Here is a 26734-nt window from a genome sequence, read left to right on the forward strand (position 1 = left end):
CCCCCACCACCACTCCTTCACATGATGGCTTCATCGCCAGTCGTGCTGAGTCCGCGCCCAAATCCACCAGGCTCGCGCAATGGGCCGCCGACGCTCAAGGCACGTGGCCTGGCGCTCCTGGGCGGCAACAGCAGCAACCATGGCGCCTCGAGCAAGGCCATGTCAACGCGCTCGCCGGGCACAACCACCAGTAGCCATGGCGGGCAGGATCTGGCCGAGCAGATGAACGACGAGGTGCGCAGGCAGTTTGTCAGCGGGGCCAAACTGGGAGAAGGTACCTATGCCATTGTCACGGCAGCGCATTACCGCCACGACCCCTCGGCCCTGGTGGCCATCAAGATGATCAAGCTCAACGCCGAGTTCACCGACGGCATCGCTCTCGACGCCATCCGTGAGATCAAGTTTCTCTCAGAGCTGTCTCACCCCAACATTGTCCGCCTGCACGCCGTCTTCTCGAGCAAGGAACAGAACCTCTCTCTCGTCCTCGAATACCTGCCGCGCGGCGATTTGGAACAGCTATGGAAGAATCACGAAATCACCTATGGACCCGCCGACATCAAGGCCTGGGCCAATATGCTATGTCAGGGCATCTGGTTTTGCCACGAGAACCATGTTCTACACCGCGACATCAAGGGGAGCAACGCTCTCATCGCTGCCGACGGGACCGTCAAGCTTGCCGATTTCGGTCTTGCTCGAAGCTTTGGAGATCCCGGCGAGAAGATGACGGCGGTGACAATCACGCGCATGTACCGTCCCCCAGAATTATTCTATGGCTGCCGCCACTATGGCGGCACCGTGGACATGTGGAGTATCGGCGTAGTCATTGCTGAACTGGCCATTCGAAGCTGGTTCCTAGGATCCGACACGGATATCCGCCAACTCGCCGTCATCACCGAGACATTCGGCACTCCCACAGAGGAAACCTGGCCAGGCGTTTCCTCCCTTCCCCTCTACGTACCGCCCGGCAACAACGCCAAGCCCGCCCCCAAACTGGCCTGGTGGAAAATGAAATTCCCCTTGCTCGGCGACGAGGGCATCGACCTCCTGCGCGGCTTGCTCACCATGGATCCTCAAAAGCGACTCACGGCCAGAAAGGCGCTCGAACACAGATACTGGACGAGCATGCCTCGGCCCACCAAAAAGGAAAACTTGCCAAGAGAAGGGGGTGGAGAGAAACGCATGGCTGAGGATCTCAAGAGGAAAGGAGGCGAGACGCCCGCAAATGGCAGGGCGGACAAGGTTGCACGCAAGTTGGATTTTGGATCCCTGCAATGAGAAGGGTGGAAATCACGCTGCCTCTTGGTCGCAGCGGGCAAGAATAAAAAAGCATGGTACGGCGTTTGGCGTTACAGGTTCCATGAGCAGAGTTTTGCCTGGAATCTCGAGGTCGGTTCGGACCATACGACGTTTCTCGCTGGATTGGCGAGCGGGGGCGACGGGCGTTCCCCCCTTCCTGAAGATATACATGATCATCTGAGTGCAAGTTACTGTCCACAAATCAAAATTTCACATATAGCAAGCACATCTCATCTCGTTTCACAATGAGCATGCTCACATGATGCCGTGACGAGAAATCCAAGTCTTGGTTGACGATGGCACTAAACAGTCGCCTGGCAGGTTTTCCGCCTGATAGGCAAGGAGGTACAAAGAGTCCACAGTATTCATGTGCAATCCACACATTAGCCTTTGAATATTGGCTCAAGTTCTGTTGGTTTCGGTCCGCAGCTCAACAAGTTCCACTGCTGTACGCGCAGTCTCCACGATAGACATGAATTTGATATACTGAACTTTACCAAATTGGCCAGCCCATTTCTACATGAACGAGATCCGCAGCGACGGACAAGAGAGCCGGCGAGTGCCATGATCTGCTTAGAGAAAGATGATTTACATAAAGCATCGCGTGTTCAAACACCCTCACTTGACAAGCTTGCAGACAAGATCTCCAGAGTCGACAGAGTCGCCCTCGCGAACTGACAAATGGCTGACCTTTCCGGAATGAGGGGCCGAAATGACCATTTCCTGGGATAGTGTTAGCTAGCAATTCTGTACATAGACATGCAAATGCACCTACCATTTTCATAGCGCTAAGAATGGCAACGGGGTCACCCTTCTTGACCTCGCTTCCATCATGGACGCGAACCTCAACCAAAACACCCGACATGGGCGAACCAACCTGGCTGCTGTCGGTAGGATCGGCCTTGGGTCGTGACACGTTTTCGATGGCTGCGTGCTGATCCTCAACTGTAACTGTACGAGTCTCACCGTTCATCTCATAGAAGACCTCACGCAGACCAGTCTGCTCGGAAAGCGGGCCGATTGCGAGCAACTTGAGAATGAGCACCTTGCCCTTCTCCAGCTCTACATGGAACTCCTCGCCAATCTCAGGACGAGACAAGAAGTAACGTGTCGGTAGCACGGAAAGATCACCATACTTGCTCGTCCATTTCTTGTAGTCGTCGAAGACCTTGGGGTACATGATGTGAGACGCAACATCACACTCGGTAGCGTCACCCCATTTGGCCTTCAGATCCGCCTTGACCTTGGCGATGTCGACGGGCTCGAGGTAGAGACCAGGACGCTTGTCCATCTTCCTTCGGCCACGAAGAGCTTGAGTTCGGAGGGGTTCGGGGAAGCCACCGTGTGGCTGACCCATCAAACCTTCGAAAAATTCCAGGACCGAGGAGGGGAAGTCGAGCTGCTCAGCCTTGCTCAACACGTCATCGTAGGAAAGCTTGTTGGATACCATGAATTGTGCCAAATCTCCAACAACCTTCGAGGTAGGCGTGACCTTGACAATGTCGCCGAGTAAATCGTTTGCTTGCTCATACGCTTTCTTTGTCTGAGCCCACTGTTCGCCAAGTCCTTGCTGCGAAGCTTGGAAAATGAGATTGGTGAGCTGACCACCAGGGATCTCGTGCTCATACACCTCAGGATCGGGACCAGTAAGGCCAGCCTCGAATGGCGAATAGAGCAGGCGAAGCTGAGCCCAGTACGAGTCGAGGCTGCGAATCATGCGTACATCAAGACCAGCGTCGAAGTCGGTACCTTCAAGCGAGGCCAAGATAGCACCTACGCTAGGTTGCGATGTCATTCCAGACATGCTGTCAATAGCAGCATCAACGGCATCGGCACCAGCCTCCGCACAAGCAACCATGGACGCCACGCCAGTTCCGGCGGAGTCGTGGGTGTGAACATGGATGGGCAGATCAGGGTACTTTTCCCGAATAGTGCCAATCAACAGTCGGGCAGCACGAGGCTTAAGAACACCAGCCATGTCCTTGAATGAAAGTATGTGGATCTTCATCTTGACAAGCTTGTCAACGAGCTCGACGTAGTACTGCAAGTTGTACTTGGCATTGGGTCTCTGTGAGGAGGTTCATTAGCAAATGGTCGAGATAAAAGTCCAGAAAACAAGCATGTGAACGTTGGATACAAAGAAAGGGACATGAGCAAAATCCAAAAGGTTCCAATTGGAAGGAAGCGGTGAGTGATGGCGTAAACGCCAGTGGTGGCTCGATAGGAAGCCTGGGGTAGCCCCGAGCATTTGTTCAAGTCATGTTGAGGGAAGAGCAAAACGAGCAGTGTACATACCAACATGTCACCCGAGTAACAGACCGTGCCCTCCACAACACCTCCAGCCTTAAGAACAGCCTTGATACCGACTTCCAGCTGCTCTACATCGTTCAAGGCGTCAAAGACTCGGAAGATGTCAACGCCATTCTTCTTGGCCTGCTCACAGAAGTGGAAGATGGCATTGTCGGGAAGGGAGGAGTACGCAACGCCATTGGCTCCACGAAGCAGCATCTGGAAAGGAATGTTGGGCACAAGCTTCCTCATCTTGCGCAGACGGTCCCATGGATCTTCATAGAGGAAGCGCATAGCAACATCAAAGGTAGCGCCACCCCAGCACTCGAGAGCCCAGGCATTGGAGAATGCATGACTTGTCTCTTTGGCGATGTTTAGCAAGTCAACTGTGCGTACACGTGTCGCAAGCAGAGACTGGTGGGCATCACGCCAAGTAGTGTCCATGATCAAACATCCCTTGTTTGCACGAATTGCCTTGGCAAAGCCTTCAGGACCCTCCTTGAGAAGAATGTTGCGCCATCCTTTTGTGCAGGGTACCGAGGTGTCGACCTTGTTACCATTGACATCGTGGATGGCTGGGATGGGAATGATACCCTTGAACTTGGGCTCGCCAACTTGGCCCTTGATCTGACTGCCGTTGACAGCAAGGTCACCAAGATAGGCAAGTAGTTTCTGGGCACGGTTCTGGGAGCCAATGAGATCGAAAAGAGCCGGGGTATCATCAATGAAGGTAGTCCAGCACTGGCCGTCGACAAAAGTAGGATGTGTAAGAAGCTTGATCAAGAAGGGAATGTTGGTCTTGACGCCACGAATACGGAACTCGACAAGAGCACGCAGCATTTTTCGGCGAACAATTTCGTATGTTGAGCCTCGGCATGAGCATTTGACCTAGAAATTGTAAGTGTCTAATACGGATACAGTTCTAACGAGGGTTGGGCATACCAGCATGGAGTCGTAGTGTGCTAAAGTATGTCAGCGTATTGCTACTCAAAACGTAACGAGGCTCTGATATTCTGCTTGGCATCTTCTCCGCCACTGTGTGATAGGAGCACGGAATATTGATGGCAGAAAAAGTACTCACGTGTGATGACTGCGCCTGCAAATGAGCTACCACCATCGAGCCTGACTTGAAGGAATCGTCAGCACAATTTTAGATCAAGGTGTTAAACAGGAGCCAATTACCTCCGTTGCCACCAGCAGAGCGGTAGACTTCAATCTTGCCAGTGTCAGGAGCAAAGTTTTGGGCAGGATCTTCCGTCGTAATGCGGCACTGGAAGGCAAAACCACGAGTAGAGATGTGGTCTTGGCTAAGGCCAAGTTGTTCAAGGGACGCGCCTGCGGCGATCTGGATCTGAGCGGCGACAATGTCGATACCAGTCACCTCCTCGGTGATGGTGTGCTCGACTTGGATACGAGGGTTGATCTCAATAAAGTAGTACCTATACAACCCATCTTAGTCACAGTCTGGGGCACATGTACGAAAAAGAAAAAGAGCCATACGAACCTGTTCTGTTGATCGACCAAAAATTCCGCCGTGCCTGCATTGCGGTACTTGACCGACTGTGCAAGACGGACGGCATCGGCTAGGATAGCATCACGAGTCTCGACGGGGAGGTCCTTGGCTGGCGCGATTTCGACGACCTTTTGGTGACGGCGCTGGACACTGCAGTCACGCTCGTACAAGTGGACTACATTGCCAAGATTGTCTCCGAGGAGCTGGACTTCAATGTGCTTGGGCTTGTCCAAGAAGCGCTCGACAAAGACCGTTCCGTTGCCAAAGGCCGACTTTGCTTCCGATGTTGCGCGCTCGAACGCGTCCTTGAGGGAGGCCTGCTCACGGACTACACGCATTCCACGGCCACCACCACCGAAAGCGGCCTTGATGATGATGGGGAAACCAAACTCGTCGGTAAACGCCTTGACATCTTCAAACTTCTCCACGGGGCCTGGAGTTCCAGGCACCACGGGAACATTGCACTTGATGGCCAGTTTGCGCGCAGAAACCTTGTCGCCGAGCGCATCAATGGTATCTGGGGAGGGGCCGACGAACTAGCGTAGACGGTCAGCTTCTGTAGTCCTGTTCACCCACCGCGCCCCATGGCCTGACATTGTTGGGGCTGCGGTAAACCCCTGTTTAGTGAGCGATCGAGCTGCCCCGCCCTAGCTCACAGCTTCTCTTTGCACGCTCGCGCAGCCCCTCCACGCTGGCGTTCGCTCGGATTCGAGGGTGTGTTGAAGCAAAAAGGGTGCGACTCACAATGAGGCCTGCCTTCTCTACATTCCGTGCAAATTCGGCATTCTCTGAGAGGAAGCCATACCCTGGATGGATCATGTTGACATTGTGCTCGACGGCAATCTTGATGATCTCGTCGCCCGCAAGATAGGCTCCCACGGGGGTGTACTGCCCGCGGGTGCCAATCTCGTAGGCTTCGTCAGCCTTTTGGCGGTGCATGCTCAGGCGATCCTCATGGCTGTATACGGCAACGGTGTGGAGCGACAGCTCGTGGGCTGTGCGGAAAATGCGGATGGGAATCTCTCCACGGTTGGCCACTATGTGCAGCAGCGGTCAGCACCTTGAATGGGCTTCCTATATGCCCATGGGCAAAAGCAAGGCAAAAAGCAACCTACCCAACAGTTTCTTCAGCTGCATGATGGAGCTGCTAGCTCGCAGCTGGTGGTGGACCGAGTTACGGTGGGGGTGGTGCTCGCCATGCTCCTCATCAAACTCGTTGTCGTCAATGGCCGACGAGGCATTCTGGTCAGATGCAAGCGTCGACATGCTGGCGGGCCGCTGGCTGACCGCTGGCTGAATGTGTACAGGAAGAGGGAATTGCAGGATGGGGAGATAAGAGGCGGGCAGGGAGAAGGAGAAGGAGATGAAGAAGGAAGAGGGGGAAAAGAAAGTTAGGTAGATATGTGATGAGCAGAGAGCTGTGAGTAATGGACGGCGGACGGAAGCTACGTGAATGCACCGACGATCGGCTCTCTCTCCTGCTCTCTCGCTCTCTCGATACAGTCTGTCGTTTCTTAGTCGACAGGCCCAGATGTTGGCAGACTCTAGTCGAGACTTTAGCTGACTGGTTGTTGTGAAAGAGCAGCGATAGGCTTAATCCCAAAACAGCTCTCTAACGTACCGGGGGGCCCAACTAGCAGCTTCCAAGGCGAAGCAGGGCAAGATCGGGCAAGGGCCCGTCGGCGGAAAAGCAAGCACGGGCTGCAAAATATTGTATGCGATTCGAGGCCGAAGTGGACGAACGCTGCGACACAACCGGGGCGGGGGGGGGGGATATCCCTGGGCCGTTGTGAAGCAAATGGGAGGCCATCACAAAGACACAGTTCATCCCATTGAATAAGAATCTCTTCTGCCCTGTGGACATGATGGAAATGGGAACCAACTGTCATCGCCATGCCTCTCTGTCCTGTCGCTCTCTGTCTCTGACTCTGACTCTTCTCTCTCTGACTCCCTTCCCTCTCGACTAGAATTCCCACCCCACCATCACCACATGCAGCACCAAACCCCCACCTCCCCCATCCTCACACTCAAACACCCAACCTCTCCCACCTCCACCAACCTCCAACATCCAACATTTGCTTTTCCGTCTTTGAAACCTGTTTCGCACCATCATCCACACACACCCCCCCCCCACCCAGCGTACCTCAACTCGCCGCGCCGGAACTTTGAACTTTGTCGCGCTTTCCTTCGGTCCACCGCTCCCCCCCCCCCCCTCAAGCCGAGCTAAACAGTACTCACCCTCCCACCACCACGCCGCTCCGCCTCTTCACCACTATCCTGTCTACCTATTTCCCCGTCTTTCTCCTCCTGCCATGGCGTGTACCTGCATGGATTGCGAAAAGCACCCGGCAACCCGACTGTGCCTGCCCTCTCCCATGAATAGGTGTGCTTCTATTTGTCTGTGTCCCCACCCCCCCCGTGACCCGTGAAACGTGAGGACTGGATGCTCTCATCCCCGGATTCCCCCACTACCTAGACAGGCATATACCCAGGTACATGCACAGAGGGCCCCGAGAGTCCCGAACCGCATCGCACCCCCCCCCCCCCCCCTCGTGCTTCCTGTGAATAGCCCCGGATAAGCAAGTGTCCACACATCTATCAACTTGTACTTGCTGACCTGGCCCTCTTGCCCTTCAAATGGCTGAAGAGACTTGGCCCAACTGCGGTCCCGGCTTCGAAGCACTGCCCAGCTGCCCACTGGTGGCACATCATCACCCCGAATCACCGAATAGACATAAAACGCACCGTTTGATGATCAATTACTACAATACACTGGTGGAGAGACGTTTCGTGCATCAACATCCAACCCTGAAAATCCACTACGAACGCCTTCACAGTACCAAGAACTAGGCTGCCCGTTTGTCTGCCTCCACCCTGACATCCATAGCTAGACAGAATTAAACCCTTGGTCAATCCTCCTTCATCCCTAAAGCAAGCGTGAGATCCATCATCGTATCCAGACATGTACTCTAGAAGCCTCGGAAACCACCAGTTGGCTGGGGTGCGATGCCATTGGCCTGCCCATACGGTCCGGGTGACGGGGCCGAGGCTATAGGACCTTGCGTGAGCATCAGGCGAGATCCCAGAATCGGTGTCTCCTCCTCCTTCTTTTGCTGAGTCACTTCGCGAGACTTGCGTTCCTCGTTGTCCTTCTTCAGCTGCTCAATCGCTGCCGTCTGCTGGCAAAGCATGTTGATCATGTATGGCTGGAGCCAGTTAGCGAATACAACGACGGCTGCCAAGCTAGATCAAACTCACCATCGTGAAGTCATGGAGACCGTGACGCCATGATATCTCGAGAACAAGATCTGGGCGAATGAGATCGTAACAGGCATACAGCATACCGACGTAACACTCGCGGCTGCCAATATCCACAAACTGGATCATGATTAGCAGCGTAGATGAAAACTCACAACTCTACTTACATAGCGGAACAAATCCTCAACCACCTCCGACTTGGCAGACATAGCAGACGTCTCAATCGCATCTTTGAACAGTTTGTCCTGCTTGGAGAGGGCAATTGATTTCTCCCATCGCTTGTTCTTGCGGTAGATGTCGGCCGCAATCTGGCGGAAGAATACCAAATCATGCTTTTCCAGACGCTGCGCCAAATCGACGGGATCATAATTATCGTAGCTGTTGACCGAATCCCGGAGCGTCTTATAGTCCTCCTCTTCAATCAAGAGGTCGTTCAGGGCATTGTTAACCTCGCGCTTATTCTGTGACTGAACGCTCAGAAGGAATGGCTTGATGAGGGGAATGTTGTCCGACTTGGCGAACATGCGAACAACCCGATTGACATCGATCCTGGGCGTGAGTGCTTGCAAGAGATCCGTCAAGAGTGTAGGCTGCTCTTCGAGATAGAATCCCAGTGCGCGATAGTAGATTTCCACATTGGTGGCCTTGGTAATTGTGTCCTTGAATGCTTGGTGTTCCCAGGCGTCCGCTGCGCGCTCCATCATGGCAAGTGCAGCGTTATCAAACTCGTCGTAGTGAACGTACAGGAAGACAAGCTCTCTCCATAAGTGGGCTTCCTCGCACGCACGTATGGCCCGAGGTATGTTGGTTCTCGACCAAAAGAGCCGCAAATGCTCCATGACACGCTCTGGGTGATATTTGGCAAGAGCTTCGCCGAGCGCGGTGAAAATACCCATGTGAGCTCTCTCCAGCCCCAGGCCAGCTTCGAGCAGGCTGATGAGCTCATCAAAGTAGCCATTACGCTCGTATTGTTTGATGAGATCAGCAAGTTCTTCGGCATGAACAATGAGGTTCAGTCCACAGATCTGTGCGAGACGGAACTCCTTCTTTGCAACACAAGCTTCATTGACTTGACGCCAAACTTTGACGTTTGAGGCCTTCCTGGCACACTCAACAGCAGCCTGGTATTCCTCCAAATGGACTAGAGTGGTGGCAAGCTTAGCCCAGTTGGAGATGCTGGTGTAGAAGATCTTGGCAGCCTCATGATATCCTTCCTCGTATGCCTTGTCACCAGAAGCCTCGACGTCAGCAACGTTGATACCCTGCAAGAAGTCTTCAAGTTCTGAAAGCTGGTTGGTACGCGCAAAGCAGAATGCTAACGCTGTGTCAATTGGAACTTCGCGCAGGGTCTTGCGGGCCATTCGAAGGAACTTGATCAGATCTTCGTCCTTGCCAGCGTGTGTTGCGATTTCAATGACTTCCAAAAAGTTCGAAGGATCGCCAGCACGGATGTAAGATTCGATGGAGTCCGTCACGCGCAGACCATCCAATTGCGCTTTAGCCACTCTGCTCCAGACAGGAGGGGTGTCGATGCCTTCAGCATACTCTTGCGCCCTGTCAATACTAACAATGTGTTCAATGAGGACGTTGACAGCCTCAACATGCTGTGAATGCTTCTTGTAGATTTCAAATGCCTCCTCGTACATACCGACCTCGATACACTGCTGGGCTATATCCTCCGGAGTGTATTGGTCAAGAGCGGAGATGTAGTGCATCATTCGGCCGCGATCCGACTTAGCAGCAGTAAGCATGAGTAGGTTCTGCAGCGATGGATTATCACTAAAGGCAGTAGGCTCCAGAATAATCTTCTCGAGAAGCTCAATCAACTCCGCCGGCATGTCACTCGTGATGAAAGCCTTGACAGCAACAGAAACCTTGTCAGGATCCGTAGAAGCTTTGGTGATCCAGTCAGTATGCGCGGCATTGGAAAGCAACAATCCACGTGAACCAGGGGTTATACTTACAAGGTACAGCTGTGGATGTCACTTGGTCGACTAGAGAGCGACGATGCATGTTATTAGGGGACAACACAAAGTCCCAGACCTCGCTGTCCGCCCGCTCCAAGAGGTAACGCGCTTGTGCCTTGAACATGGCGTTTTCATTGGTGATGTTGATGAGCTCGAGGTCATTCTGACCTTTGCTGTAAGCCAACAGGGCGAGATTTGGATCACGCTTCTCGCAGTACTTTCCGACAGTAAGGGTATCGTATTGATCGTTCTCGGCGAGGAACTTCTCCGGATTATTGTTACTGTCAATGTAGATCTTGGCAAGCGCGTTGTACACAGCTTGTTGCTGGTTTCCAGTTGCCAGTGTCTGTTCCAGGAAGGGAAGCAGCAGCTTCAAGCGGTTACGAGACTCGACTTCGGAAACAAGTCCGTCAATCGGGATGGATGATGGCGTCACTGACGCCAGAAGCCCCTTGATGATGCTCTCGTCGCAATCTACATCGAGGAGGCCCCCGATGACTGCCGGGGTCCTCGCTGGGTTTACGCGCTGCACGTATACCTCAATGGATTTGAATTGTTGCTTCTTGTAGAGGTGAAGAACAAGATCATGAATGAAGTTGAAGCGATCACAGATGATGATGAGCGGCAACTGTTCAGTCAGGTTGGCTTCTTTGAGGAAGTTCTTCGTCTTCTCTGGGTCCAGATAGTTGCTTTCGCGACAGATGCGCTCAACTTCATTCAATTGGCCCATCGCGGTGGCAGCCTCGATGTACTTGAAGTGGACGTCCTTGTCCTCGCTAACATTGACAATAGATCCAAGGAAGAAGTAGAGTCCTTCCGCCGTCCGGTGTTTCTCCAATAGTTCAATGATATTGGTGGCGCCAAGCAGATCTGAGTACTTTTGGGCAATTCGGATGACGGCTTGCAGATTTTGGCGGATGTTGGCAGTCAACATGGCATCCAAGCATTCCAGTGATAACTCAACGGTGAGTTGACCAAAGTAGTTGATTAGCCAATCTTCGGGGAGTTTATCGGCTTGAACAATGATACGCTTGATAGCAGCAGGGTCATCGTTGTGCTCCAACGCACGTGTGAGTAGACCGGCATTCTCACAAAGCTGAGCGATGCGAGCCTTGTCATAGTGATGAAACATTTCGTTGCCCAGTATAGCATCTGCGACCTGGGGAGCATTGAGCAGATTCATCTCGAGCAACTTTGTCTGGAGATGACCCTCCTCTGGAAGATCATTCGAAAGAACATCGAGTAGGAATGCCGTTGCTTGCTGGATCATGCCTTGGGACTGAAAAATGTCAACAACACGATCAATGCTGATCAACGGTCCTCCTTCATTCTTCGCAAGCTGAGAAGCAAACTCTGCGCCCTTGTCGCCGTTGATGCGTAGAACATGTTGAAGAAGAACATTGTAATCTGGAGTGTATCCGACGCCATTGCAACATTGGAGGATAAGATCGTAATGACCTAGCTCGGCAAGTGATGCGACAACCTTCTGGGGAACATTGGCTTCCTTGTAGATAGCCAGGGCAAGGTTGAGGTCATGAGGCTTGGCTAGATCTCCCAGCTCTTCAGAGCAGTGAAGTTTTCCCTCCTTTTGCCACTTCTCAATGAGGTGCTTACGGCCTTGAACGAAGACAGGTCGAGCGAGCTCCAGTGTTTCCTCCCTGTTCAATCCACCCTTGTCTAACAGTTGCCCAAAGTATTGCAGTAATGTAGTGATCTGGCCAGGCTGGCTTGGTACTTGACGAAGACGGTTGATTGTGTTCATTGTGCGTAGAAATCCTCTAGGAGAATTAGCGGCGACCTTGGCTGCCTCAGCGAAATTGCCCTGGCTCATGAGCATCTCAAATCGTTGCGAATAAAGCTGATCTGCACCCGGAAGTCCGCCTTTGGAAGCAAGCTTGTACGCAATTTCAGCACAGGCTGGGTTTTCCATAATGTACGGAATCAGGGTATCCTCCCTGATGGTTGTATGTAGAACCTGACCCCTCTTGTTAATGACTACAACACCCGTACCTTCATCATCACGCGCAGTGGTGAAGACGGTCTCCTCGGAAATCCTGTTAAGGAATAAGGCGGTACCAGTCTCGAGGTCGTGCAGATGGATAAAGCCGAACTTGGTAACGACAATCAGAATACCATATTTGTGGGCAATGTGGATACCAAGCGGGAAGTCACCGGTGCCCTCGGCAGGCCAGTGGATTGGGATTAGGCGCTTCGGGAAAGCTGGATTCGCGGCGTTGTGATCAACTTCGACAATGTTGATTTTGGCTTCACCTGAGGAAGACTTCACAGCGAATGCAAAGAGTTTGGTATCGGTAGTTGCGCCATCGAGTCGAATGGTGCCAAAGGTGGCAGCGTGACCTTCAAGCGGTTGACTAACGTTGCGAGCCTTGGAGAAGAGCTGCATGTTGCCTCGAATGCCTCCAGCTGGGTTCGATGTGATGCCAACCAAACAAGACCAGCTCTCGTCGTCGTTAGTGACGTAGTTGATTATTTGGTTATTCTAGAGGCATGTGTCAGTAGGAGCCCTGATGCTTGTCGTGTGATGAACGGTACCTCTAGCTGCTCCTGGCGTTCGAAGATCTTGCGAGGCGCAACCGCATTCTTCGAATCCAGCACGTCCCAATGATAGACAGCCTTTGTGCTAACAAGCGCAAGCGTGGTTTGGCTGATCCAGCGCCAGAACTGAATATCTTCCTGATGGCTGTACGTCTGGAGGCGCTCCTTGGTCTCAAGGTTGAAGAGCTGAAGTGTCCGGCCTTGTGCCTTGAGCGCGATGATGGGCTCCGTTAGATGCATAATGGCGCTGTCCGCGCGAATCGGCCTCCGAATAATGTTGTTGGTGTTCTTCAGATCGATAATGACGGTCTCGGCCGGGGCATTTGCTTCGTTGTTAACCTGGCGCACGCAGACATACTTGTCCGATTCGAGCGTCTAAGATGGCGGTCAGCGCACCTGGTACAATAGACACGCAAGAATTTAGATGGCTTACGCAGTTTTGCCATGATATTGACGCTGGCTGTTCTGTGTTAGCGATCGCCGCTGTGCCGCCGCACCATGAGGATGGTCGGCGCTGGGCTCGGACTTTTCAACGTACGAGGATATTCAGATTTGTGAGCTAAAGCACCAATAATCAGTACATCGTCCAGATATATGCGCCAGAGGGTCCAGAGTACGTACCAGTGTCGGCTGGGTGACATGCAATGGCACCTGGCGCTGGGCCATGTTTGCGACGGACGAGCTCCGAGCTCACCACTGGGGTACGAAGGCGCTCAAGTATGGGAGGTAATCGGGGGGGAGTCAAGGCGTGAATGGACACATGCACAACTCCAGAGGCGCGCAATAGGAAATGAGAGAGTGGCGGGTGTGGTTGGTGCGTGGGTCGACGGATTGGAGATGCTTTTCGAGAAAGGAGCTCGTGTTGTTTCCACAGTACGCTCAACCGCCCTGTCCGTGCTGCCTGGTCTTGGCTGGCAGCCAAATACAGTTAGCGGTGACGGCACGCTTGACGTAGACCCCATCTGCCAATCAGAAAGAACAGCTAGAGATATGTGGTTTGCCTCACCTCAGTCTTCAGCTTGGTGAGCACTGAACACTGAACTGAGCTCTCGTCTGTCTTACCTTTACCTTCAGGCAGGCGAGGTAGTAGTCGCAGATTGTCAAGTTTGAGAGGCTTGTTGTTGTTGTCATTCAACGAATGCAGCTTGTCAAGTTGTATCGTTATGTCTTGGGGTTCGTCTCGTAACACTTCGCATTAGGTACCAAACTCTATAGAAAGTCCTGTTACTGTCATGTGCACGAAAGAAGAACGGAGAACTCAAACATCCATCACAGAGAGATTACTTTACGACTACACATTACTGCAGCTCTTCAGATACAAGAAATGGGGTCTAGCAAGATGACCCCAAAAGTCTGTTCATCTCTCGTAGACCATAGGCTTGATCCACAATCTAGCAAGCACTGGGCTTACAAGCCCACCTCGTGGAACTTCGAGTCACGATTCGGACTACCCTTGCGAGCCTTGTCAGCATCGCTGGTGAAAGAAGGTGGCGGTGCCAAGTCGGTGTCGAAATGGTCCCGAGCTTCTTCAAAATCCGTTCCACTGGACTTGACGGTCCCATCACTCACGATACGTTCTCCTGCTCGCCCCCTTGGTGAACTGACGCCATACTCACTGTAATTTGACATTGAGGACACTTCAGAGTATGGACGGTTAACATGAGGAACGTAGTCAGGCTTAGGCTCGACATCGCCGAGGTCCGTAGGACGGCTAACGTCCTCCGCCTCATGTCGGGAATGGCTGGGATTATCTTCAGAGTGCGACTGTGGCTCTGAGGTGGACGAAAGAAGAGCGGCACCGCCGATGAAGCCCGGCTCTTTCTCCTTGGCCTCTTCGTCCATCTCTAGCCCAGAGGCCGGCTTCGAGCGCCGCTTCAATTTAGTGAGCAATGACTTGAAACCTTTGGAAGGCCCTTGCGGTGAAGTTGGCGATGAAGAATCATCACCTACAGCTTCCTTTGAAGATTGGTGCTGCTGTAGGTGGTCGTTGTCATACGGGGATGTATGGACGGCCACCGTCATAGGAGTGACGGCCGGAATTTCCTTCGAAGTCTGCGTATCAGCTCCAGTTAACGGGTCCTCTGCAGACTTTCTCGATTTCTCCTGCTCTTTCTCTTGTCTTGCTGCTAACCTTGCCTCCACGGCACGGGCCTTGGCAGCGCGCTTCTCATCCTCTATGCATAGTTAGGATTTGTCAAAAGAGATGGGTGCAGGATGTCATCTACCTTTGAGTTGCTTCTCTTCGGCCTTCGATTCTGCAGCACGTTCTTTCTCAATCCGCTCACGACGCTTCTTCTCGGCCAGATCGAGTCTTCTCTCTTCTTCTTCCGCTCGGCGCTTTTCTTCTGCTGCGATACGCTGCTCTGTCTTCTCTGTGATTTCATCTAGCGTAGGCTGGATTCTGGCCTGTGCAATGGCATCGATCTCACTCTGGTCCATCCACTTGCCATTTCCGATATGAACTTTACCGTGGTTCTCCATTCGAGCTTCTGAGTTGGCCATCGCTCGCTTCTTTGCCTTGTTATCCCAATCATCGACCATCCCCGGAGACATTTTACCAGTCTCGTCATAAATCTTCTTATCCATACCCTGCATCTGGGCTTGGACCTTGCGCTGTGCTGCCGCCAGTAACGACTTGCGATCCGCATCGCGTTTTTTTGCATCAACGTCAGCCAATTCTTTGTTCAACTGCTCCATCTGCGAGCGAATTCGTCTAGAGCGGAAGTCATCTTCGTCAGAATCAGAGTGATCACCAGGGACTGCCTCTGAAGCACTGTACGCACGGTTCCGTCCACGGCGTATGGAGAATTTTGAACGACTAGGCTGATTGTAACCATAGTGGCTGCGGTAAGCAGCATGTTCGTCGTACCCAATCTTAGCCAGTCTTTCCTGTGCAAGTCTTTGTGCTGCTTCTTGGATCCCAATGTAGCGCATAGCTTGTTGCTTGATATCAGCCTCGCCGGAAGGCGGTTTCTGGCCATGTGCGGCAGTAGCCCCGGTGCGAGCGACCGAGTGTCCTGCCGCTCCATCTAGCTGTTGCTGCTGCACCTCGTAGATTTTCTTGGCCATGGAAATGGCTGACGCATGCAAAGCGTCATTGTGTTTCTTCTCGTCAACCTCGAGAGCCACAGGCGGAGCGCTGGTGTACATGTCTCGTGAGATGCTCTTGGCATGCTGAATCCGGGCTGCTTCCAGGGCACCAAGATCTGAGCTTTTGGGGTCTTCGTGTTGCTTAGCGCTCATAGAGGGACTATGGGCAATCATTGCCGCACTCAAGGCGTTCCTGGCGGAATTCATAGAGTCTGGGTAGAGTGGCGCAGGAGGTGGATTCGATGTTGCACGTTTGCGACTAGAGGCAGAATGAGCTCCAGTGGCAGCCGTAAAGGCATTCTTCCTGCCCTGATCTGTGTAGCCGTAGTCGACCGCCTTGCTTGGAGCTTGCTGGCGCATGGCAATGGTGGCAGCCGAATTGCCCTCGGTGCTGGCCTGGGGAGCCCACAGCTTCAACTTGGGGCCGTCCCTGTGTGCGAGCATAGCAGCTTGGGAGCCTGCAGCGCTGGCTTCGGGTTGCCACAAGGGCGCCATCTTGTAGTCATTCGCCAGCAGCGCAGCCTTGCCTGCTGCCGCAGATTGCTCGGGCTTCCACCACTCGGGACTTTTCTTGTTCTGGTTGGCGAGAAGAGCGGCGGCGCTGGCAGAGGACTTGGTATCGATGCCGACCGAGGGGAAACTGGGGAGATCATGGGCTTTGGCGTACTTGAGACTCGTGGCGGCACCTGCGGTTTTGGTCAGCCTGGTCAGATTGCGACAGGCATCGGCCAGGAGTTGCAGTACTCACTTGCAGACGAGAGCTTGCCGTCGGCCCCCAGTGGGTTGGTCAGGGTAGCCGCGGCGCGCGCATCGGCTGTCCTGGCCGGGCTGGTGCTGTACAGCGCAGCAGCCGACGCCTGGTTCTGCAATGCGCTGCTCTTTGCCTGGTGCGCTGACGGGTCGGGGCAGCGCATGCCCGCGTCAGTCGAGGATCTGGGTGGAGCCGCCTCTTCCGTGTTGGTCAAGGGGGGTCCACGAGGTCCACGCTGCGTGACGGCCGTGGTCGCCATGTCGCGGATTGACAATGCCAGTGTGCTGCAAACACGAGATGGTTGTTGCGCGTCCAAGTTGTTGCTGATCTGATCACACAGGGGGGCAGCACCGGAGAAAGCGATGTAGAGGCGACGATGAGTAAGAGCAAGCGCGCGCAAGCCGAAGTTGTCTTTGTGTGCCGCTGCCCGCAGACATGGCTGATGACGATGGGAGTGCGGTGATGTCATGGCTGTTGCGCGGAGCATCTCCGTAGGCTGTAGCCTTTCCTATTTAGTCAATGTGTGTCGCAGCCGCTATGCTGTTCTGGGAATAGTCTATAGTCCGGCGCAGATCCCCCAGCCCAGCCCTGCCCTGCTTCCACCGTGTGCCTCCCAAGGGACCAACACATCCCAGCCATCGAAACAGAAGACTTGAATTGTGGAAATAGTATCGTAATACAGTAAAGGCATGCTAGCGTGCAATAGTATGAAGATCAGTGACCCCCTCCTGGTGGCATGTTGATGTAGGTATCTGACATTGGAAGATTGATGCTGGCCAATTAGTGAGCTGTGGTAGATGGGGCTAGGTTTGTCTTGAAATGTTGCACCACTGTCTACCATGAACCTACGTCAGCGGGCTGTTATTTGTTCAATCCAAGATTTTCGCCCTGTGCATCAGTCCGCGTGCTACTTCTCTGTCGCTATCTCGAATGGCTAACGTGTGCGAACCCTTGAAGAGCATAGTCAACTTTCGTGATGTTGGCAAATTCGTCAACAATGCAACAGGAGCTACGTTCGTGAGCCCACCGCACATTCTACTTCTACTAATCGTTCGACAGACGCCTGAATTGTGGCTTGCTATACAGGAGTGCCAGGCCTGGTGCGTAGCTCGTTGTCTTATCGAGCATCCGCTAAATGGCGTAGACGAGGCTTCGTCCGAAGAGAGGCAACGACTGATCAACGACTATGGCGTCAAGAGTATAATTGACCTGCGGACCAAGTCAGTGCAAGCTCGTCGATCACAGATAGGGAGACTGATTTGAGCAGAACCGAGCATATCGAGCAGGCTCAGAAGCGCAACCTAAGGATCAAGGCTTCCGCAGTGCTTCCTAAAACCAACGACGCCCTCACCGAGCCCTTGGAGATTCCAGGCATCATCTATCACAACATCAACTTCAATGGCTCGGCATTTTCACGGATGCTTCTTTCGCAGCTATCGTGGTTGGAATTCTTTAAGCTGATTGGCCTGATGATGCTGGGGTATCGCAAGGACGCCATCAAGATCCTTTCACCTCGCATGGAAGCAATGGGGGTAACCGAGCCACACCATGCACCCGTTCATCTGGCAACATCATGCTAACTTGAATGCAGTAAGTTCTAGTTCTGAGATCACTCCGGTGGTGTCGATATCTTGACAAAGGTTTTGCAGGATCATCATAGAGGAGTCTGACGATATCTACTTTCTCGCGTTACACGGCTGACCATGTCAACGTCTTTAGCCTCATCGGTCTGGCGCAAAGCTCTTTAGATGTCTGTACCGGCGAGGTCAGACAGGTCTTCGACGTGCTATCGGACGAACGGAATTGGCCTGTTCTGATTCATTGCACCCAGGGCAAAGATCGGACCGGACTGGTAGTCATGCTGGTCTTGTTTCTGCTTGGAGTTGGCGACGAGATCATCGACGACGACTATCGATTATCGGAATCCGAACTTGCTCCTGAGAAAGAGGAAAGGCTAAAAGAGATTGCCTCTATCGGGCTATCAGAGCGATTCGCAGTGTGTCCGCCGGACGTCGTGTCTGGTATACATGCACATGTGAAGGACAAGTACACGTCTGTGGAGAATTACTTGGGATTCGTCGGAGTAAGCAGTGATCAGGTGAGCTTCATCAAGACAAAACTGCTCGCCACTTCGTCAGACTCTCAGAAATAATGCCGCGCGTACATCCCAAGTCAAATTTGCTCTCCTCATGCCAAGCATGAGCTGGATCAAAGTGCGTACTCATATAGTAATCAACATCAATGTTTCCAGTATGTCGGCCCTGAAGACTTTCCATAACCTCGGAAGTTATTGCTCGTGGTGAAGAATTCGTAGGCCACAGCTTGATGGCCGTGCGAACCATTACTCTTACATAAATGTACCACCGTGAGGCGCATCTACGAGGGATCTTGTACTTGGTAGACCTCTTAAACAATCGGGCCATTACGGGTCGGTGGTAACTACATAGCTATACTATAAGCCCCCAGCCCTCTCTCCTGTGCACATATCTCCTCTGATCAAACTGTCAATGTTGTGAGATGCTCGGGCAATTGGCAGACCAGATGCATATTTTCATCGTTCATGTGCACTACATAGGATCGTGCAGTTGTACGCTGGTCATGAAACATTAGTGCGTGGCACAATAGTCCTCACCTTGCTGCTGGAGCTGCATCGTACCGGTAAAGTACCCACGACTCACGAGTTGCAAGGTTTCCAGCTCCCCTGGCCTAGGTGCTCGCTTAATCTAGATTCACCGTCCCTCCTTGGCGCGTGTTGTCCAAAACTCAACATCTTTTGCGTTCCTGCTCTTGCAAAAATCCTCCAGCGGTGCGCAAGATGAGCAGCAATACCTCTGAGGAGAATTTCGAGTGGGTTGAGACGCCCCCGGCGCCCTCGCCCACCAACCCCGCCTTCGACTGCGGCGTCAAGACCACTTCGGTAAGTCAATTGTCGAGTACACAGCCATCTATCATTCACCCCACTAGCCATTGAGCTCCAATGCTCTTAGCACCCACGCTGATACTTGTTTCCTGGTAGTATCCCACCATTGCCAACGCCCCATTGCCCGCTGAAGGCTCTGGTCGCGAATCGTTCAACAACGTTGCCCTCATCTCACTACTTCTCGGTGTGCCCGGCTACCTTACCTGGAGCTGGGGCTTCGGCTTCAAGACATGGATTTTCCTGACTATTGTCTTGTTCCTGCCCATCCTGGGCCCGTTTTGGTGGCTCACATCTGAATTCGCCCCCCGCAAGAACGAAAAGGCGAAACTCCCGGGTCGTCCCATTGAGCATTACCTCAAGTTCAAGAACGCCGAGGACCGTGATGCATACTATGGCAGGAAGCAAATTCCCATCGAGACATTTCAAGAAAAGTACTTCGATGGCGAGGTAGAGCTCAATGGCGACATGCTTGACATTCTTGAATGGCGCCACGACTGGTCTAAGCCGCGATTCACCCTAGGCCTGATCAAGCACTTCCTCTTTGGCTTTATTCCTGAAATGATTGTTCACTCAAGATCTCAAGGTACGTTGTAGCCTGTCGTGTAGTTATGCGACAATAGTATTCTGACTACAACCTAGACGAGGAACAAGTACGCGACCACTACGACCGTGGAGACGACTTTTACGGATGGTTTCTCGGCCCGCGCATGATCTACACATCAGGTATCATTTCCGACATCAACAAGGAAGAGACACTCGAGCAATTACAGGACAACAAGATGGCCATTGTCTGTGAGAAGATTGGACTGCAGGAAGGCGAAAAGATGCTCGATATCGGTTGTGGATGGGGAACACTTACCAAGTTTGCTTCGGTGAACTATGGCGCACACGTCACTGGTGTCACACTTGGTCGCAACCAGACTGCTTGGGGTAACAATGGGCTGAGGAAGTCTGGCATCCCAGAAGACCAGTCGAAGATTTTGTGCATGGACTACCGCGATATTCCTCTACCCTCGGGTGGATACAACAAGATTACCTGTCTGGAGATGGCTGAGCACGTTGGTGTTCGTCATTTGGGTTCCTTCTTCCGCCAGGTCAATTCTATGCTCGACGATGATGGCACTTTCTTCCTCCAAATCGCTGGTCTCCGCAAGGACTGGCAATTCGAGGACTTCACATGGGGTCTATTCATGAACAAGTACATCTTCCCCGGTGCCGATGCGTCTACTCCCCTGGGTTTCGTCGTGGACACCCTTGAGGCCGCTGGATTTGAGGTCAAGATGGTGGACACTATTGGCGTGCACTACTCTGCTACACTTTGGCGATGGTACCGTAATTGGCTCGCCAACAAGGACAAGGTTGTTGCCAAGTATGGCGCTCGCTGGTACAGGGTAAGATCTGCTTTGTAGACATGTACGTGGGCCTTGTTAACATGGATTAGATCTGGGAATACTTCCTTGCCTACTCTACGATTGCGTCCCGCCAGGGAACTGCAACTTGCTTCCAAATCACCTGCGTCAAGAACCTCAACGCTGTTCACCGTATTGAGGGAGTCAAGACTCAGTTCAGTCTTGCGGGTGCTCTTGCCGCTAGCAAGGCCAGGCTCGCGAAGAAGGAGTGAAAACCACGACCATAATCGCATTGCCGGCCCCCCATGGCGTAAATTCATGTCGAAGTAGTTTGTAAGTAAGACGTTTAAAGAACGAGTTTCAACGTTATTTATGGTTGTATGTTGTTATGTTATCGACATGCTCATCGAGAAGGATCAATCACGTCCCCTGTCCACAAGACTGGTAGGGAGCGAAGTATGTAGACCAGGGTAATTATTTGCCCTGATGGAGACTGGGCAAGCTTGAACATGACATACGACATCAAGAATTAAACAATACACAACACCGACGCGTCAGCAAGTCAGACATGACGAATCGAACTCTCTCCACTGTGTGTGTGTGTACCCCTTTACAACGTCCATAGTCCATAGTCCATTTCCCTTTACTCATCCCTGTCACAAACCCCAACCATAGCCATCCACTCGGCCCACATAAGAACCGATTCCGAATCCCCTCCCCCACATTCAACATTCGACAAGTCCCTCCCCTCTAGCGTCGGCCGAAAAACGAGAAATCAGTGATGGTGGGATGGCCAAACTTGAGCGATACCAACACTCCTATACTGGTCTTTTAGAAGAGTTCTTTGGCAGAATAAATCCTACAGTATAGGACAACATCTTGACAATTTTTTTAGAGCCTTAACTTTCTCAAGACGGCGTGGGCGAGGCATTGTTTGGTGTTTGAGCAGTTGCTAACATCTCATTTTTCGGACGGCGCTAGAGCGCTCCCCTCCCTGAACTTCACGCACCCGTAGTACATGTTACAATAAGCGCCCTGAGCTCCACTCCCCCAGTCCACGCCCACATACATGTATGCAAGAATCAACCAATCAGAGCTCTCGGAATACGGGTGATACCTGTGACATGGGTCTACTACTATAGTGGTATGGATGTAGCGTGCAAAGTGGTTGGAGACGAAGCAACATGTGACGACCGCTGGGTATTGTGCTGGTATTTCTAGGGCATCAAATAGAGATACGGTGGACTGTGTGGCTGGATTGGAGTTTGAGTTTTCCACGATTTTTTTTCATGTGCTTGATTGGGAGATGTAGCGCTATTTTTGGGGGTATAATGTAGTTTATTGTTGTTCTGGAGATGGGTCCAGTGTTCAGTTGTCCAGGAGCAATGAGACCGAGCTGACAAGAATGCTTCAAAAGAGATGGGTGGGTGGGTGCGCAAAGGAGCATGATGTAGTGGATGAGCATGTATTCCAGAAGAAGAAAGAAAGTCATCTATCTTTGCACACTGGAACCCTCCAAGACACCCAAGCGGCGCCCGATATTCCCAAAGCAGACGCAACTGCAAAAGAGCACACTGCCCACCCAAGTCACGACGGCCAGATTTTCATAGCTGACGACGCCTGCGAACAGTTCGCCTGGTGGAGATGTCGATGTGGGACTTCCACTGGCATGGCCGCTTTGACTCGGGGGTAATTGCGTGATGTTTGTTGATGATGGCAATGGAGGCGAGGGTAATGCGTTTGGGTTGGAGAGGAAGATGAAGGAGGTGAGGACAGATGTGACAATTAGTGAGAAGGACAGTCCTGGTTTGGAACGGTCGAGGATGTACCATAGCGCGGGATTGACAAGCGCAAGGGTAAGCGTGAGTTGGAGGGTGGACTGCCAGGGAAGGCGGCGCTACCATGTATCAGTGATGCTCTTCTCACTGGGCGTAGAGAAGGTCAAAGGGAAATAGGATGCAAGAATAGAAGGTACAAAGACTTACAATGGCAAATGCGATACCGACAAATGCAGCCACACTCCTTACCACATCGTTGACTTGCTCGCTGATGGGAGACTCATGCTTGTCAGCCTCTTTGCCTTTTCTGTCGCTTTCTGGCCGCCGTGAATCCCAGAAGAGGTCGACATAGGGCAGAAGGCTCCCTAGGACCAGACCAAAAAGCCCCCAGCTCGGTAGGTAGAAGCGACTTCTACGATCCACTCCCTCGACATGCACCGCCGCCAGTGGCCTCGTCTCGTGCAACTGGGAGACAATGAGACCATATGTGGCACCAAAGAGGTAGAGTGCCGCCAGTTTGGTCGTTATGACCGCGTATTTCCAAGGCCCTTGACGCGTGTGTTTCAGCGCGTGCTTCTTGCGGGTGTCCTTGTTGCTGTTCACAGGGTCTCGGGCACGACTCTTGATGCTGTTACCCCCTTGCCCATCCAAACTCCCCATGCCAGTCTCCCAGGCGTGCAATCCCATGGCCGCATGTCCCGGCGTCTCTGCACCCGTGCCCCAGGGTGTGTCCGCCACACTGCTGTCGCCCACCGTGCCATGGCCCATGTCTTCATCGTCGTAGATGCCAAAAAGGGTGCTGCTCGTCATGTTCAGGAAGCTCTTGTTGCGCTGAGGCGGCTTCTCATCGCCGTCCTGGTCATCTGAGTCGGCATTGCGTGCATCATACGTCCGCAGTAGACGCGCATTGAGCTGTGCAAGGAAGTCGGAGGAACGGCTGGGCTCGGGCTTCGGCTCGGGCTCGTACGTGTCTGGCGGCGTGGCTTGAGTATAGGCGTGTGAGGGCGAGTCTGCCGAGTCGTTACGCGCAGCGGAGTTGAATGGGCGCCGCGGGATGGGGCGGTACATGTGGGGTGGTGGTGGTGGTGGTTGAGCCGGGTGCGAAGAAGCGTCCTCTGCCATGATGCGCCGTCGCGAATTCCTTTCCGGGCAGGGTCCCCTCCTATGAGCCTTTGTGGAATGGAAAGCCAACGTCAGACTCCACACATGGAGAGTGCACGTGGTTGAGGGAAACTGGCTTGGCTCTAATTTATACGAAGCAAATCAGAAGCACGCAGCCTTCGCAATCTGTTGCCCATGTGAGCACAACGAGCAGGAACTGGAGGGAAACTGTGGAGGACACTGTGGAGGACACTGTGGAGGCACCTGAGAGAGCAACTTGTTTGGATTGCAACCGGGCGATGAAGAGAAGAGGGGAGCTCAGCGCGATATGCATGCTAATGTAGCCTGACGTGCCCATACCCATCGAGCGACGGAGTACACAATCCTACATGTCCGCATTGGGCTTTCATGTGAAAATCGCCTCATTCTGCGGCTGCGGCCGATCATCCTTCCACTTCCCAGACACCCGCCCGCACATGCACATGCACATTCAACACGCTCCAAGAAGGACTGTACACATGTGCTTTACAGGCCGATTTTCGTTCTGGCGGTCATCACTGGCCATGCTACATAATTCGAGAAACGACAACCTCACCAGGCTTCTCTATGCTGACTTTTTGACCAGCCATCAGGCACACACCCTTGGAGGCGTCTCTAGCCTCCGGCTCCTCCGCATCGCCAGGAACTCCAACCAGAAATGCTTCAAACCTTGATGCACAAAAAAAGGCCCGTCCATCTTTCTCGTTGGTGCGATCCTAGACTTGCAGTACCTCCGTAAATCTCTGCTCGTCTCATATCGTCTCATTTCAGGCCAAAATGAAGGTTTCAATCAACAATTGGCTCGAGAATGTTACCTCTGGCATGAGCGTTAGCATGTCTGCTATAGAAGTACAAGGGTTTCACGATACTTACGCTACAATATTGGCCCAACCGATAAGGCGCCAGTGCTTCTCGATACGACGAGACAAAGCTACCTTTTCGCCGATCTCGGTACATGCGGGCGAGGTGAGCGATAGTCGAGCAGCATCGGCCTTGACAGCGATGACCTTTGCGCCTGTGGCCGTCGACCCAATGTTGACCATCTAATGGATGTAAGCTTGATGTGAATGCCACCTCATGTTGAGCTACATACCAGAACTTCGTTCTTAGCAAGCTTGGCGACCTTGGCCTGCTTGCCATCGGCAGTCTTTACTCCCAGTAGTCTTCGGAGGAGGAAGTAGTTGACCTCAAGTTCAGTGTAAATATTGGGCAAATGTCCCTTTAGACCAAGAACGAAGCCGACAAGACGATCCGCACGGCATAGTGTAGGGTCCACACGCGTACCAACACCTATTGAATGTTAGCAACAGCTGATGGTGCTTGAGCGGATATGTAATTACCAATGAGCCCTCCAGGAACTGCAAATTTCAGGTCGTTGTGCTCAGCGAACAGAGACACTACTCTTGAGAAGATGGGCTTGCACTGGATCTTTCCAGCGCTGTCTTTCGACACGATACCTGGCCTGATCTCGATTTCGTCACCCAACTTGAGCACACCAGTCAGAATACTGCCTCCAGCAACACCGCCCTTCAACTCGTCAATTTCCGCACCGGGCTTGTTGACGTCGAAGGAACGAATCACAATCATGTGCGGCTTTGCGGAGAAGTCTCGCACTGGAACAGGGATTTGGCTGATCAGGTGCTCATTGATAGCATCAATGTTGAACTTGAGTTGGGCAGAAATGGGAATGATGGGAGAGCCGTCAGCCACTGTTCCTCGAATGAACTTGAGAATCGACTCGTAGTGCGCTGCCGCGCTGTCTTCCCGCATCAAATCAACCTTGTTCTGGAGGATGATGATGTGATTGAGCTTCATGATTTCAATGGCCGCAAGATGCTCGCTGGTCTGCGGCTGCGGGCAGGATTCGTTTCCGGCGATGAGGAGCAGGGCAGCATCCATGACGGCAGCACCTGACAACATTGTGCTCATGAGAATATCGTGACCAGGGCAGTCGACGAAGGAAACATGACGCTTCAGCCTGTATTTGCCACCACATCCGTCGCGCTCGCAAGGTGGATCAACTTCCTTCTCACTCTTATAGGACCGGTAACAAGTAGGGCGCGGGCACTCTGGATTGTCACATTGGTAGATCTTCGCGTTCGCATAACCCAACTTGATGGTGATGTTTCTCTCCAGCTCGTTCTTGAAACGGACCGTCTGCACACCCGAAATGGCCTTGACCACGGTACTCTTCCCGTGGGCGACGTGGCCAATGGTACCAATGTTGATGGTGGCTTGGCGGGAGATGATTTCGGGAGACAATGGGTTCAGCGTGGAGAAGTCGATTGTGCTCGGATCTGGTTGTTCGCTTGTGCACATTAGCTACGACAGTGCGGGCATGAGGAGGAGGGGCGACATACGGCAGCTCTGGGCGCTCGACAGGAGGGAGGACATCGCGGCCCTTCTTCAGCGCCGGCTTTGGCTTCGTCTCTTCAATCTCGTCCTGCTCAGACAGGCTCTCGTCATCGCGGTGCTCGTGGTCGGACTCGGACTCCATGGTGGGCGACTTGCGCAAATTCGGCGAGTGCTGCTGGCCGGAGATTCAGAGCAACGTAGAGGAGTCGGGCGTGAGATGTGGAAGTGATTGTGGGTGTCGCAAGTCGGGCGTCGGGGTTCGTGCTCGAGTCCTCGAATCCCACAAAATACAAAGTGACTCAAACTGGGCAGCCCGCCTGCGTCCAACAAAGTTCGTGGGTGGAGGGGGCGAATGCCAAGCCTGCCCCGCGGAGAAAGGTTCCGCCGGCCCATGCTCAATAAAACTTTCTTCGCGCTCGCCGAACCTCTCTTGCTTCATTATTGAACAACGCAAATTTTACACACTCACGAA

At 52.9% G+C, this 26734-nt stretch overlaps 9 protein-coding genes across 9 annotated transcripts; 3 read left to right on the forward strand and 6 right to left on the reverse strand.

The window, feature by feature from the left end:
• Window positions 1-21: 21 nt before the first annotated feature.
• On the forward strand, window positions 22-1275 carry IAQ61_001765 (uncharacterized protein; the record flags this gene model as incomplete). Its single annotated transcript, XM_003833592.2, has 1 exon — window positions 22-1275. One exon carries the CDS (start codon window positions 22-24, stop codon window positions 1273-1275), a length of 1254 nt encoding a protein of 417 aa, XP_003833640.2.
• Window positions 1276-1914: 639 nt separating this feature from the next.
• IAQ61_001766 (uncharacterized protein) lies at window positions 1915-6364 on the reverse strand (the record flags this gene model as incomplete). The annotated part of the gene is made up of 9 exons (XM_003833593.2): window positions 1915-2019; window positions 2072-3364; window positions 3592-4473; window positions 4528-4547; window positions 4667-4711; window positions 4768-5024; window positions 5090-5634; window positions 5843-6135; window positions 6214-6364. The coding sequence occupies 9 exons, from the start codon at window positions 6362-6364 to the stop codon at window positions 1915-1917; spliced, it is 3591 nt and encodes a 1196-aa protein (XP_003833641.2).
• Window positions 6365-8067: 1703 nt separating this feature from the next.
• IAQ61_001767 (uncharacterized protein) lies at window positions 8068-13545 on the reverse strand (the record flags this gene model as incomplete). Its single annotated transcript, XM_066095252.1, has 8 exons — window positions 8068-8304; window positions 8357-8476; window positions 8524-10250; window positions 10321-12823; window positions 12877-13254; window positions 13313-13339; window positions 13418-13438; window positions 13501-13545. The coding sequence occupies 8 exons, from the start codon at window positions 13543-13545 to the stop codon at window positions 8068-8070; spliced, it is 5058 nt and encodes a 1685-aa protein (XP_065954736.1).
• A 741-nt stretch (window positions 13546-14286) lies between these two features.
• Window positions 14287-17189, reverse strand: IAQ61_001768 (uncharacterized protein; the record flags this gene model as incomplete). Its single annotated transcript, XM_003833595.1, has 3 exons — window positions 14287-15053; window positions 15105-16655; window positions 16718-17189. The coding sequence occupies 3 exons, from the start codon at window positions 17187-17189 to the stop codon at window positions 14287-14289; spliced, it is 2790 nt and encodes a 929-aa protein (XP_003833643.1).
• An 87-nt stretch (window positions 17190-17276) lies between these two features.
• IAQ61_001769 (uncharacterized protein) lies at window positions 17277-17561 on the reverse strand (the record flags this gene model as incomplete). Its single annotated transcript, XM_066095253.1, has 1 exon — window positions 17277-17561. One exon carries the CDS (start codon window positions 17559-17561, stop codon window positions 17277-17279), a length of 285 nt encoding a protein of 94 aa, XP_065954737.1.
• Window positions 17562-17855: 294 nt separating this feature from the next.
• Window positions 17856-18872, forward strand: IAQ61_001770 (uncharacterized protein; the record flags this gene model as incomplete). The annotated part of the gene is made up of 3 exons (XM_066095254.1): window positions 17856-17860; window positions 17952-18200; window positions 18440-18872. The coding sequence occupies 3 exons, from the start codon at window positions 17856-17858 to the stop codon at window positions 18870-18872; spliced, it is 687 nt and encodes a 228-aa protein (XP_065954738.1).
• A 663-nt stretch (window positions 18873-19535) lies between these two features.
• Window positions 19536-21261, forward strand: MT2 (Sphingolipid C9-methyltransferase 2; the record flags this gene model as incomplete). The annotated part of the gene is made up of 4 exons (XM_003833597.2): window positions 19536-19637; window positions 19737-20223; window positions 20280-21031; window positions 21082-21261. 4 exons carry the CDS (start codon window positions 19536-19538, stop codon window positions 21259-21261), a joined length of 1521 nt encoding a protein of 506 aa, XP_003833645.2.
• Window positions 21262-21623: 362 nt separating this feature from the next.
• On the reverse strand, window positions 21624-24186 carry IAQ61_001772 (uncharacterized protein). Its single transcript, XM_003833598.2, has 2 exons — window positions 22975-24186; window positions 21624-22886 (listed from the first exon to the last, which is right to left on the reverse strand). The coding sequence occupies exons 1-2, from the start codon at window positions 23887-23889 to the stop codon at window positions 22482-22484; spliced, it is 1320 nt and encodes a 439-aa protein (XP_003833646.2). The 5' UTR covers window positions 23890-24186; the 3' UTR covers window positions 21624-22481.
• GCD11 (eukaryotic translation initiation factor 2 subunit gamma) lies at window positions 24187-26571 on the reverse strand. The gene is made up of 5 exons (XM_003833599.2): window positions 26268-26571; window positions 25248-26215; window positions 25001-25197; window positions 24781-24950; window positions 24187-24724 (listed from the first exon to the last, which is right to left on the reverse strand). The coding sequence occupies exons 1-5, from the start codon at window positions 26402-26404 to the stop codon at window positions 24694-24696; spliced, it is 1503 nt and encodes a 500-aa protein (XP_003833647.1). The 5' UTR covers window positions 26405-26571; the 3' UTR covers window positions 24187-24693.
• Between the last annotated feature and the right edge of the window lie 163 nt (window positions 26572-26734).

The sequence above is a fragment of the Plenodomus lingam genome (assembly GCF_022343315.1).
Source record: "Plenodomus lingam strain CAN1 chromosome Unknown contig_13, whole genome shotgun sequence".
Taxonomy (NCBI): Eukaryota; Fungi; Ascomycota; class Dothideomycetes; order Pleosporales; family Leptosphaeriaceae; genus Plenodomus; species Plenodomus lingam.